The 13495-nt window shown below is 41.6% G+C and overlaps 1 protein-coding gene across 1 annotated transcript in view; it reads right to left on the reverse strand.

Annotated features, from left to right (window-relative positions):
- Window positions 1-13495, reverse strand: part of CARD11 (caspase recruitment domain family member 11) — a 107489-nt gene that overhangs the window by 81730 nt on the left and 12264 nt on the right. Inside the window, exons 2-6 of the mRNA XM_068125716.2 lie at window positions 10648-10866; window positions 8186-8323; window positions 7750-7898; window positions 4453-4629; window positions 4158-4337 (exon numbers count right to left, since the gene is read on the reverse strand). Of these exons, the coding sequence (XP_067981817.2) occupies window positions 4158-4337; window positions 4453-4629; window positions 7750-7898; window positions 8186-8323; window positions 10648-10866 (863 nt within the window). The remainder of the gene's footprint in view (window positions 1-4157; window positions 4338-4452; window positions 4630-7749; window positions 7899-8185; window positions 8324-10647; window positions 10867-13495) is intronic.

A 13495-nucleotide genomic window follows, 5' to 3' on the forward strand; every position in this document is an offset into this window, starting at 1 on the left:
AAAGCAGGTTTTCACACAACTGCACATGTTTTTGTGTTTAAAAGCGAACCAAGAAATTTAAGAAAAAAATAAGCGGATTAAGATGTGAAGCCAGGTCAGGAAGTCTGCTGTAGTATGTTATCTTTTGTTGGCTTCAGTGATACAATAATACTGACACCAATGTTTTCTGTGTTGCATTGATTAAATGCAATATAGCTGCTTTGGCGGTCAAGTGAGTTCTCAACCAGAGCAGTCTTGTAAAATTACACAACCGAAGTAGATGGAGGAAAATGCTATTCTGTTTATCCAACTTTCACTGCATCTTTAGAGCCACATTGGAGCAGGACAGCACAGGTTAACGATGACAAGTACACCAGTGTAGTAGTTACACAGATAGAAAGGAGCCAAGAGGAGTAGCTACAAACTTCGTATAAATGCAAGTATGAGTTGAGATAGGATATAAGAATTATAAAAGGACAAGTTGTAAGGTAAGTTATGGGTGGAGGGGCAGTGATGTGAATAATACTGAACAGAGACAAGCCACAAAATAGAGGAAGAACTTAATATCTCAATGATATCATTTCTCCAAAACATTTACACACCAGATAACACATGATCAGAGTTGGATGAATGGGGGAGCGGGAGAGGGGTTCATATCGGAATATCGTTGTGTCTGATACTCCCTGAACTTTAATCTACAAAAGGTATTTACGAGCAATTCTTGTTAAACTATATTTGTAAGAAATTAAAAACTAGTGCTAATGTGACTGTGTCGTCAATATGCCTCCGAGTTGTCCCTGCCGGTGACAACGGGTAGATGCCCTCATTGATTGTCCTAAAAATAAACAAGTTTGATTTAAATCCCTTCAGCTGTATTTTTGCCAGACCTGACAGGTTTCACATCGATCGGTGAAGCGGTTTCGGAGAAGGGATATTTTTTAAATATCGGCTTTCAAGCTAATATCGCTGCCAAACCACGTGACATATGACATCAACAATGTACACTCTGCATATGTATGGGTAGGGGGCCACATTCGTGAAGTTTCGTGTTGATCGGATAAGATTCGTTTTTCTATCCAAGATGGCTGCCACACCATGTGACTGATGCACTTTTCGTGATCAACTTTTAATCACCATGCCTACTTGATGACACACGTAAACTTTTGAATCGATCATTTCGGTGGCTTGGGAGATGTTTTTTTTTAAGGACGGACGGACAACCCCAAAACATAATGTCTCCGGCCACTTTCGGAGGGCAGAGGAATAAAAACAACAAATAGCAAGCCACACTTTTCACATAAGTAATCAAATCAATAATTCAAACAATTATTCCATTAATTTGGTTCTTTCTCTGTTGGTTTACATTATATCAAATTCCAAATTTCCAACTTCCAACTGAGGTTTCCCCCATTGTGCAAAGTAAATAGATCACGGATAAATCATCAAGTGACTTCCAAACAATGTTATCCACAAGGTCACTTCACTCGAGTGATCTAACTTGTGAAGTGATGTGCCTGATGACCTGCCATGAAAATGAAAGCTATCCTAACCCCCTGATAAAAGTTCATCCGATTTCCCAGGCCCAAAATTTTAGCATGAACGTCATATGAACTTGGTTCAAGCCTGCAAGACAGACCATCTTACTATAAATTCACCAAATGTCCGTCTGTCCGTTCGAAGGTACCGCAAAAACGGCTTAACCAATCGCAACAATATTTTGGGTGGGTATTCCTGGGACCCCTGGGAGTAAAATAGGCTATATTGTTTTTCCAATTTTTCCAAGTTTTCCAATTTTCAAGTTTTTCCAAACACGATGGAATAATATTTACCGTTATGAACAGTGATGTGGCTTTTATTGAAATTCTACAAATACTGTTTAGATTTTGATGACAATTATGAACCTGCCGCGAATGCAGAAGTGGACAGATGACGGCAATGCGCGGGTTTGATAATATCCCAATACAACCGTCATTCAGTCGTAATGTTAAATCGTTAAACGTTAATCATGTTAATCGTTTTGTTAAAGTATCAATTGATGATTGGAATTGAGTGAATACAATTACGATTTTGAATTCGTAATTGTATTCACCCACCTGTACGGAACTTCACATCAGGATTTAAATATTTGTTTATGTCACAAATGTTGTTGAAAGTTTATTTTTCATATTAATGCTATTTAATTTGTGATTGGAGTTATGCTGTTTGGAATGAAAAAAGAGATATCGAGTTCAAGTGAATGACAAAATGCCATGACCGTTTCTACTTTCTAAACGTGAATTCACGGATTGCCATATGCAGATTCGCCATTGACTGGGTATGGAACAAACGTACCCGTTGGCAAACAAACAAAGTCCTTCACGAACTTGCTGTCCATGTCTGACGTGCGACTGAAGGTGCTAAAGGAATGTGGAATTTATTGGTTTCATGCTTTAGCATTCGCCATTTCTGCATTGTCTGTTTGCTTCTGGCCTCCCACCCGTGCTTAGCACGGGTACCTCACTAGTGTTCATAAACCAACAACTACATATTCAATTGTTCCATGGTAAAAATTACACTACGATTCTGTAACTGTTATGTAGGTTCCTGTCGGTTTGTCATGTGTGCAAATGTTGTCATCATCGCCATCATCTTGTCTACAGAAGTGTCGAAGGTTGACCTGTAGATCTTCCGGTTCCGGTTGTCCTGATTTAATGGTTAAATAATAACTTGTCATATTACAATCGGTAAACATCATCAGCCAACATCGACAGACGATAATGGCCTACGTGACTGTGCCTGTTTGTCCCTTTTGGCAATCTCATGTTGTGCCTCATGAGATTACGGTTAATGTCCATGGACTGCACATAGGGTGGTGTTTTGTCACCAGCTAATTTACAAAAAAAATTAGCAATAATTAGTACTGAACTTGTCTTTCCCAAAGTAATAATCTTCTGCCTCTGTTCCTATTGACATTACAGTAAGGGCATCAGGGTGTCGGGCATTTTTTCTGCCTTGTCATGCTCAGTGTTGCGGTGAACAACTGCTCCCATCATCAGACTGCTCACTGTAATGTATGATGTATTTATTAATGAGATATTTGGGAAAGTCTCTCCTTGTGGGCCTCACCAAGTGATACTTTGACAAATTGTTTCCTTTCCATCTCAAAATACTGGTATACGTAGTCGGGCACTGTGAGGGGTATTATGGATGAGATAGAGAGAAAAGTCCCTCACTTGGGTCTCACAACAACACTTTGTCAAATTGTTTCTTTTCCAGCACAAAACTGACTTCGAAAGAGCCTTTTGAGAAACCTTATTACTGTCAAGAAAATGAAATATATTTATTTAATTGTACCATTTCTGCTTCCTCTCCAGTTTTTTCCCTTCCACTTCTGTGCTTCAGAGCTTGTGGCTGTATTCATCATGTTCGCCCATGCCCTCCCCATGTCCTTTATTCTTCCCCATGTCTTTTATTCCTCCAAGTCTCCCTCTATTTTGCTGTGCTGTGACCTGTTTGTGTGTCCAACCTCCCACCCCGTCCCCCTTTCTCCTATTTTTTTTTCCCGTTGTGTTACAAGCAGGTCCATTCTGTGTTATAGGTCCTCCATGAGCCTCGACTGTATACAAAAAAGCATCGTCAGGAATTACCGTATCAGAATTACAATTATCGTATCGGAATTACAATTACCGTATCGAAATTACAATTATCGTATCGGAATTACAATTACCGTACCGGAATTACAATTATCGTATCGGAATTACAATTACCGTACCGGAATTACAATTATCGTATCGGAATTACAATTACCGTACAGGAATTACAATTATCGTATCGGAATTACAATTACCGTATCGGAATTACAATTATCGTATCGGAATTACAATTACCGTACCGGAATTACAATTACCGTATCGGAATTACAATTATCGTATCGGAATTACAATTACCGTATCGGAATTACAGCATGATGGAATTACAACAAAACACCTGCAACCAGCCAACCACAGCTTGGTGGGGCAAGCTCATTTGTGCAAAGTTCAGTGAGGCTCCAACAAAATCTAGAGTCCATAAATACAATGAGGTGTACTGATAATGCCAACAAAATTCTGTGTGCATATATGTCATTTGCCAAATATCGAAACTAAGAAAAAAGCAGGACACAGAAGTGGAAATCAAATAAGAGGAAGAAAAATGAGAACCTGTGCCAGGGCCTGTAGCTCAGATATTTTCGATTTCAGGCCTTCGTTCTCCTTTTCCAGCTCCAACAGTGCCTCTTTGCCGGGACGTTTCTCCATGTCTTGTCTGAGTTTGTGCGAGTGCCGCCTCTCTATCGTGTACTCTTCCTCTGCCTTGTTAAGTTGGTGTTTCAGCTGGTCAATCTAAATAAGCAACAAGTTCAACAAAAACAAGTTTAATTACACCCAGGATTCTCATGCATCGAATTAAAGTTTGTAGTTGTTGCCACAAAAACCAAGATCTTGTGCCTTGTATGACCTCCAGCTGCAGGTCGCGGCTGCGCATCACCGCCGTGTTCTTCTCCTCACTGAGTTGAGCGAACTTCATGGCCAGCGTGTAGTTCTCGTCTTTCACTTTTATAAGTTCATCGTTGTAGTTGTTACGTTCTTCCTTCATTTTGTTGAACCGCTCTCTGTATGTGTACATCTCTTCACCCTGCTCAAGGTATAAACATACCGATAAAGTTATACAAGCAAATACAAGGAACTTCAACACAGGAGGCCATTAAGGCCCATCAGGCCTGCACAATCATGCCACCATTTTAGTACACTCCCATCCCCACTACTTCTAGATACCTATTTAACTCAATTTTAAAACATTCCACTGACTTTACTGTCACTACCCTTGCCCAGAGACCATTCTATGCATTCTCACTCTCTGAGTGAAAGACCCATGCATTACTATAGTTCTACCTCTTCTCTTTTTTACGGCATAGTCTATAGGGAAAAGCCGTCTAGAATAGTGTTCATCTGTCCGTATGTATGTCCCTCACAAACGACACCAATCAGAGCTGAGCATCTGGTCACATGACAGGGGTGATGTGATGTGATGTGATTACGTCTGTGATGTCATTACGTCGTACAATGGCTGGCTCCACGCACCGCCATTTTGAATTATATGCGTTCAGGCCGAACATATCGTCGAACCTGTCATATATCACAATCGCCATGTACACATACTATACAGTACCTTTACGCCACATACTATACAGTACCTTTACGCCACATACTATACAGTACCTTTACGTTTTTCATTCAGTGTGAAACACAAACAAACCGATTGTTAAAATGAACATCAAATATCGAAAACATAAGCGTTACGGGACTTCCAACGATACAGTATGTATAGGCCTTAGGCTTTATCACTTCAGGCCACTTCTGACAAATTACCCCAGGTTTCTTAATACAGTAACATCATCCTCGTAATAATAATAATAATAATAATAATAATAATAAAGTTGATAATAACAATAATATCGTAAATATAATCGTAACACTGCAATCCGTTTGTTGTGACTGAAAAGTTACTGGATTGAAGCGGTGTATGGTTGGTTCATTGTTGACTCGAAACATGTAGTATAAACCAGTGTCTTAATGTAAACTCTTCACTTCCTTGGTGACAGACAGCTTTGATACATAGAATACTTCAAAAAAAAATTAATACTTACATTATTTGCTAACTGGTATCTCCACCCAGGTCATACTATCCTCTTCAACTAACGTGTCAAACAAGCCCGGCTACGCCACTGTTAGACTTTCGGTCTTGTTCACTCTTAAACTGTCGCCCCTTATCCTGCCAGTGTCCATTCTGCTGAAAAAATATTCTGCACTTATTTTGTCTCCACCCTTCATCATCTTAAACATCTCCATCTGATCTCCTCCCAATCATCTCATTTCTCATTTAAAAAGTCCTGTCTCTTTCAGCCACACCTCACAGCTTAGCCTAGCTAGGCCTGGGACCAACCAATTTCTCGACACTGAACCCTCTCGATGGCAACTATGCCCTTCCTCAGATGCGGTGATCAAAATTGAACACAATATTCTAGATGAGGCCTCAATAAAATCCTATACAGTATTAAAACTACCTCTGTTGTCTTATAATTTATCCCTTACAAATACAACCTAAACCCTGTTAGCTTTACCTATGGCTAGCTGACACTGTGTTGCCTGCTAACCCCTACAGTAATACCATCCTCAAATCCTTCTCTGGTGTCACACGGTCCAAGACTGCCCCTTACATTATATAATCCCTACTTTTGTTATTCTTGCCAAACCCCAGCACCTTACATTTCCTTGTGTTGAACTGCATCTGCTAATCCTTTGCCAAATCCATTGATGTATCATGTCCTGCACTTCCTGAGTCTGATCACCACCTGTCATCCCTCCCCCTCTCTGCTGTTTACCTTACCTCCAAGCTTCGTGGAAATTTGTAAAGCTCTTTACCCCACTGTCCAAATCTTTTTTTTTTCTTTTTAAGTATCTCAGGTTTGTAGTAGAGCTGCCAGTAACACATCTCACACACCTGGACATACAGAGGAATACACATGACAACAAAGGACCAATGAGCTTGGGGTACTGCCGGGGCATTCTGGGTACCAGCATTTTTTTCTGGCCCTCACTTGCCTGGGCACTCTGGGTACCAGCATTTCTCAGCAGGACATTTCCTAAAGAGGAATTTCCTCCTCTCAAAGGATGCCAACCTACGGGGATTGTCCGTGTTCTATCTTTTTAAATGCTGAACGTCAATAAGGAAGTCGCACGTATAATTTTGTAAGTCTTTGGTATGACTCACCCGGGGTTTGAAGCACCGACCTCCCAGACTTGGAGCAGACGCTCTAACCATTACACCACTGAATCTGCTGACTCTTAACCCCCCTATCCAAATAATTGATGTAAACTATAAATAATAACAGATCTAGAACTGATCCCTGGGGTATCCAACTTCTTACATCCTCCCAGTTGGATATCCTCCCATTCACAGTCACTCTTTCCTTCCCATCATGAAGCCATTTTCCAATCCAGCTGGCTACTACACAAGCCACTCCACAATTCCTAATGTTAGCCAACAGCCTTCGATGTCGTACCTTATCAAAAGCTTTTTGAAAGTCTACATAAACAACATCCATGGCACTTCCCTCATAGGAGCACCAACGGCCTGAACACGAGAGGCTCTTCCTCCATGTCCTCTATTATAGACACCACTGGGGGCGTAGTGAAACAATTACATTAATGTAATTAATTAACGTATTAATGCTGCTCCTCTGGTTGGCAGTGAGTGCCCCGGAAGCATTGACGGAAAGAGAGTGACAATCATATGTGTGGGAAAATTGCATGCTCAGTCAGCGTCACCCAGATAGCTCGGATGGCAGAGCACTGGTACGATTTTCCAGAGGACCTGGGTTTGATTCCTGGTCTGGGTGTGTAATTTTCCCACATATAACAATTTAATCCTGTTCATTAATGTAGCAGTAAGTTTCGTGTTTGGAATGATTTTCACTTTTTACAGACAGACCAAAACAATTACCTTACTCCTCTCTGCTCATGCGTGCTTAGGACAAGATTCCGTGCAATTTGGCAAATTCAGAGCCAAAGTATACTGCTAAACTGCAGGTTTGTGTGTCCTATTCATATTCTACAATGTTCAAAATATAGAATTCAACTGAAATTACATAGTTCCTCAATCAGAGACTGACGTGTGTAGACAGACAAACAAAGTGAACCAATTGCTCAACTGGGCTTTGCGCTGCGTGTGTGGGGTAGTTGTGGTTAGACAGACCTTCAGTTTGAGCTGCTTGTTTTCCTCTTCAAGACGTGAAGCCCGACTTGAGGTCTCTGCACGCAACTTCTTATACTCAGCTAGCTCCTGCTGCAGCCTCATCACCTCATTCATGAGGAAATGTAGGAGACCATCTTGACCTTCAACATCTACAGAAATGATGTGGATTAGATACACCTGTATCGGGTTGAGTCAAGCATAACAATATACAGAGAGTGAGGTAATAAATACGTTGCAAGTGACAAAACATTCCACAGGTCACAAAACTAAATAATTTGTCCGGGAGTATTCGAGAAGGCAGCTTAAGAAAGGAACCCAAGAACAAAACAATGAAATAAATACTTTGGACGATTTCAATTTAAAATTTATGGAAATAAATCAAGAAGCCCAAAGTTACACAAAAGCAGAAGCAGACACAGGAAAATTGAAATTATACCTAGAATAGCGGAGAAGCGTCGTGTGGGCTCTTTTCCGGCCAGAAGTTTATACAAGTCACAATAATACAACTCGAGGCTCTCCAAGAATGCAATGTAACCCCGGTATCCGCGAGTACGAAGGATGTCCAGCAAAGCACCTGGAAAAAGAAACAATAAATCTGCAGTGACACAACAGGAAGGTTGAGTAAGTATTTAGGTTGTTACATCAAGCTCTGGTCCATCATATTGCATCGAGTTGTTACGCAACTCGACACGCTTTCCGAGTGTGGATTGGGGAGACGGTTAGGGTGGGAATATGGAATTTGGCCGGCATGGCCACGATAACTTGACTATTCTTCAGGAAAGACACCGTGGGATATTTAATGTCAATCAAAGAAATGCTAGCAAACGGGACATCAAGCTTACATCCATCTAAGGGAACAGAATGTGATGCAATACTTTTAACCACTCATCCCAACTCTCTCTCTCTTTCTCAAAACATGGTGATTTCAATTGTCACCATGCAACTTTTCTGGGTGTTGGTACCTCTCCCACCAGCCATGGTACTTCAGCAAAGGACTTCTGTGACTCCATGGGACTGACTCAAACTGTGAACTTTCCAACGCAGATTCCTGCCAATGACAAATCCTCCCTTCTAAACTTTGTGACGACGAAGTTTCCCACAAATGTCTCCTGCTATTCATCTGCGCCAATTGGCTCATCTGATCATATGCTTGGGAGAGTCATCACCTCTCTGGCTATTCTCAAAGAGCTGCCTCTATGTTGACGAGTCTGACATTTCACTCAAGCAGATTGGCAGGTTCCGTCCCAGTGCAAGCAAGCCGTCCCTCTCCAGGACTGGTCTCCCATATCTACCACCCCTGATATTACCTCAGCTTGGGAAATCTTCCATAGAAACCTGCTCTCTCATACACAAAGATTCATCCCATCTCATCTTCAGTTATCCCACTTAATCCCGTCCATGATACACTGAATCCTGTAGTGAGGCGATTGTTCTGAAACATCGTGCCTTTTCTTCCTGGAAGGCAAACCCAACCGAAGGCATTCCAAATACACTACAAGTGTGTGTCCACTCTCAGGAGTGTGTCCACCCTATTTTCTGCATCTCCCCTTGTTAACCCCCTTGCCCGCATTTCTTCTTCCACCATCTTTAGCCAAGTCTTTCTCGGTCTTCCCCATCCTCTACTTCCTTCTGCATTCATTTCCATCACTCTTCTCAACCAGTCACTTTCATCCTTCCTCAACAAATGACCAAACCATCTCAACCTGTTCCTCTGTACATGCCTATGTACAAGATAATGTCTCTAATCTCATTGTGCGGCACTTCACCATGCAACAATACATTGACCCTAAACACACTACCAGCACAACCAAGGAGTTCACCAGGGAAAGAAAGTGGAAGGTTTTAGACTCGTCTAGTCAATCTCCTGATTTAAATCCAATGGAGCATGTATTCCACTTGATGAAGGAGACTAAAGTCAGAAAACCCCCCAAAACAAACAACACCTGAAAATGGCTGCAGTAAAAACTTGGAAAAGCATCGCAAAGGAAGACCAAGATATATTACATGCAAGCGATATGCAACCAAATACTAACTATTATACTACTTTAATTAACTAGGCCTGATGTTGGCTAAGCAGTTAGGGTGCTGGCTTGGGATCCTGGGTTCAAATCCCAGTTGATTGCTGAATTAACACCAGGGGGGTTGACTCAGCCTGTCATCCTTCCGAGGTCGGCAAATTGAGTACCAGTTCACTGGGAATTCCCTGTGTGTCGCAAGAGGTGACCAACAGGGTTGGCGGCAGGAAGGGCATCCGGCCATAAAACATCGCTTCAAAAAGGGGACCACGGTGCCCAAAAAAGGCCAACCCCTGCTCTGCGGTGAAAAATGGCCTCCAAAGGTGGTTCATTTTTTTATACTACTTTAATTTACTGTCATATACCTTATATAAATAAACGGAATAAATCAATATTGGTGTGTTTTGGACTATTGTATCTCGGTCCTGGGACATCTTGAATATTCATCACAGCATCAGAGAGGATTCTTCAAGTTAAATTATGTTATCAATATTCATTTGCATGACATCCCTTTTTTGCTTTACTGTCGAGGCTCATGGAGAAGCTGGAACAAAGAGCGGCCCATAATGCAACAGCATGAAAAGAACAGTATAAAATGGTTGGGGCACTGTACACCAACAGCAGGGTAGAGGGATAAAATCGAGGGAGTCTTGGAGGAATAGAGGACACGGGGAAGAATGAGAGAACGGGGAGGACACAGGGGTTGATCAAGATGGATGCAGCTGCAAACTCTCAATCACAGAAGTGGAAGGGAAAACTGGGGAAGAAACAGAAATGGAGCAAATAAATAATGAAAATAAATAAATAATAATAATAATAATAAATGAAAAAAGTAGTAAATGTTTTTTTTTTTTGTTTTTTTTCAAAAAACATGAAGACTGACCAGCTCTGCGTGAACGTGTAGAAAGGGTGAGAGAGTTCAATACTTCATCTTCATCCTGCACGTCGATGACGCGGCATTGTCGAAGATACGGTGTGAGTTTCACCGGGTCGACGGCTGTGGTCAGCTTGAAGCGATGACTCTCCACTATTTCCCAATGTGATTCAGCTTCATCTTCCAGCATCTCAGCTTGCTCGGTGCTGCCCAGTGCCAGCATACCTACTGCAGGTGCACACGCAGGTTTGTAATATTTCTTCATTACATTCTCTTGCTTTTCTTGCTACAATCAATGAACATTTTTTATTTTGCCCAATTACGACTCGTGCAGAAGGTTTTATTTGCAGAATTAGCATAGTACACCTATGGTAATTTTATCACCTATGGTAAAACACCTATGGTGTACACCTATGGTAAAATTTTATCACAATGCAGAATTAGCATCGTACACCTATGGTAAGAAATGGGATTTATATTACCTCCACCACCGAAGGCAGACGAAGGTTATGTATTCACCCCCTGTCTGTCTGTCTGTTTGTGAACAAGATATCTCAAAAAGTTGTGGATGGATGATTTTGATTAAATGTGATTTTTTTTTGTCTGTGAGCAAGGATGTCTCATAAGGTTGTTCACGGATTCGGATGAAACTTGGTGGATACTTTGGGTGTGTGACAAGGATGAATTGATTGGATTTTGGTGAAGACCCGGATCTGGATACTAGAATTTATTAAAGTAATTTTTCAGCATTGAGTGATCGGGCTGAAAAGAATATATAACTCAATATTTAAAAAAGTTGTTACAGTAGTCTTTAATTAATTAACCACGAAAAGTGAGGGGACAATCAAATGTTCTGAGTTAATGACCCTATTAAAAATCGAAACATCATGTTTTTAAGAATCTAGAGCAGGGGTTTTCAACCTTTTTTTTTTTTTTTTTTTTATATTAGAATAGGGGGAACAGTCCATAAACCCCAGGGACCAACCCCCCCACCCCCCACCCAAATGGGATTAACATCTGACCCAGAAATATTTAACCTTGTTTCATTATTCTCAGACAGCTTCCAATCCCTCAGATCAACCTTCATCTCCAGTTATGATATTTTATTCCCACATGAACCCTCCCACAGCCCATCCCTTCTCTTGCAGATTTTCTCACCCCTCCCTCGATTGACCTTATATTTACTTCCTATACCAACAACACCTGCTCCCTCTGGGAGCGAGAGGATTTGTCTTTCAGAATTAGCATAGTTTCCCCATCCTCAATACCCCTTCCTTCCGGCAGGGGTCGGTGGTTAAAGTATTTGCACGATGATATATGTACAGGGGAAAATCGCAAGTCATTAGGGGAGATCATGACCATGTGAGGCTGAGGCGAGATCATGACCATGTGAGGGTGAAGGGAGATCATGACCATGTGAGGCTGAGGCGAGATCATGACAATGTGAGGGTGAAGGGAGATCATGACCATGTGAGGCTGAGGCGAGATCATGACCATGTGAGGGTGAAGGGAGATCATGACCATGTGAGGGTGAAGGGAGATCATGACCATGTGAGGGTGAAGGGAGATCATGACCATGTGAGGGTGAAGGGAGATCATGACCATGTGAGGGTGAAGGGAGATCATGACCATGTGAGGCTGAGGCGAGATCATGACCATGTGAGGGTGAAGGGAGATCATGACCATGTGAGGGTGAAGGGAGATCATGACCATGTGAGGCTGAGGCGAGATCATGACCATGTGAGGGTGAAGGGAGATCATGACCATGTGAGGCTGAGGGGAGATCATGACCATGTGAGGATGAAGGGAGATCATGACCATGTGAGGATGAGGGGAGATCATGACCTGCCCCTGGGTACCCCTGGCATAGATGCAAAATCTGGTTGAGATCGACACAGACGTTTTTGATTCTATGATGTTCAGACATACATACACATACATACAGTCATGGACAAAAATATTGGCACCCTTGCACTTTTTTCAAATAATGCATCATTTCTTCCAGAAAATTGTTGAAATTAAAAAATCTTTTGGTATCCACATATGTATTTCTTTGGTTTTGTAGTGGAACAAAACAAAAAAAGCTGAAAAAATTACTAAATCTTAGCTTATTCTACACAGAAATCCTAAAATGGCCCGGACAATATTATTGGCACCTTTTAGAAGTTGTTAGAAATAAATAGATTTCAAGCAGGTGATTCTCCTTTACTTTGGAATTGAACTCACCTGTGGTGAGTTGCAGGTGCCTGCAATATAAAAATCACTCATTCGCCCAGTTTGAATCGAGAAAAGGAGTCATTCTGCTGTTTTGTGTAACTGTGTGTACCGCAATGAGCATGGAGAAAGGAAAGAAAACCAGAGAATTGTCTGAGGTCAGACACAAGATTGTAGCCAAGCATGGACAATCTCAAGGCTACAAGTCCATCTGCAGAGACCTTGATGTTCCTCTGTCCACCGTGCGCAATGTTATCAGGAAGTTTAAGGCCTTTGGCACTGTAGCCAACCTCCCTGGAAATGGCCACAAGAGAAAACTTGATGGAAGATTGCAGCGAAGGATTGTACGAATGGTGGAGAAAGCACCTCGATCAACTGCCAAACAGATTCAAGCTGACCTTCAGACACAAGGTACAACAGTTTCAACTCGCACCATACGATGCCAACTCAATGAAAGGGGGCATCTCTGGTAGAATACCCAGGAGGACCCCACTGCTGAGAAAGCCTGACTGGAGTTTGTCAAAACACACCTGAACAAGCCAAAATCCTTCTGTGAGAATGTCCTGTAGAGAGATGAGACCAAATTAGAGCTTTTTGGCAAAGCACATCATCTCTATGTTTACAGAAAACAAAATGAAACCTT

The sequence above is a fragment of the Myxine glutinosa genome, chromosome 10 (genome assembly GCF_964187855.1).
Source record: "Myxine glutinosa chromosome 10, kmMyxGlut1.1, whole genome shotgun sequence".
Taxonomy (NCBI): Eukaryota; Metazoa; Chordata; class Myxini; order Myxiniformes; family Myxinidae; genus Myxine; species Myxine glutinosa.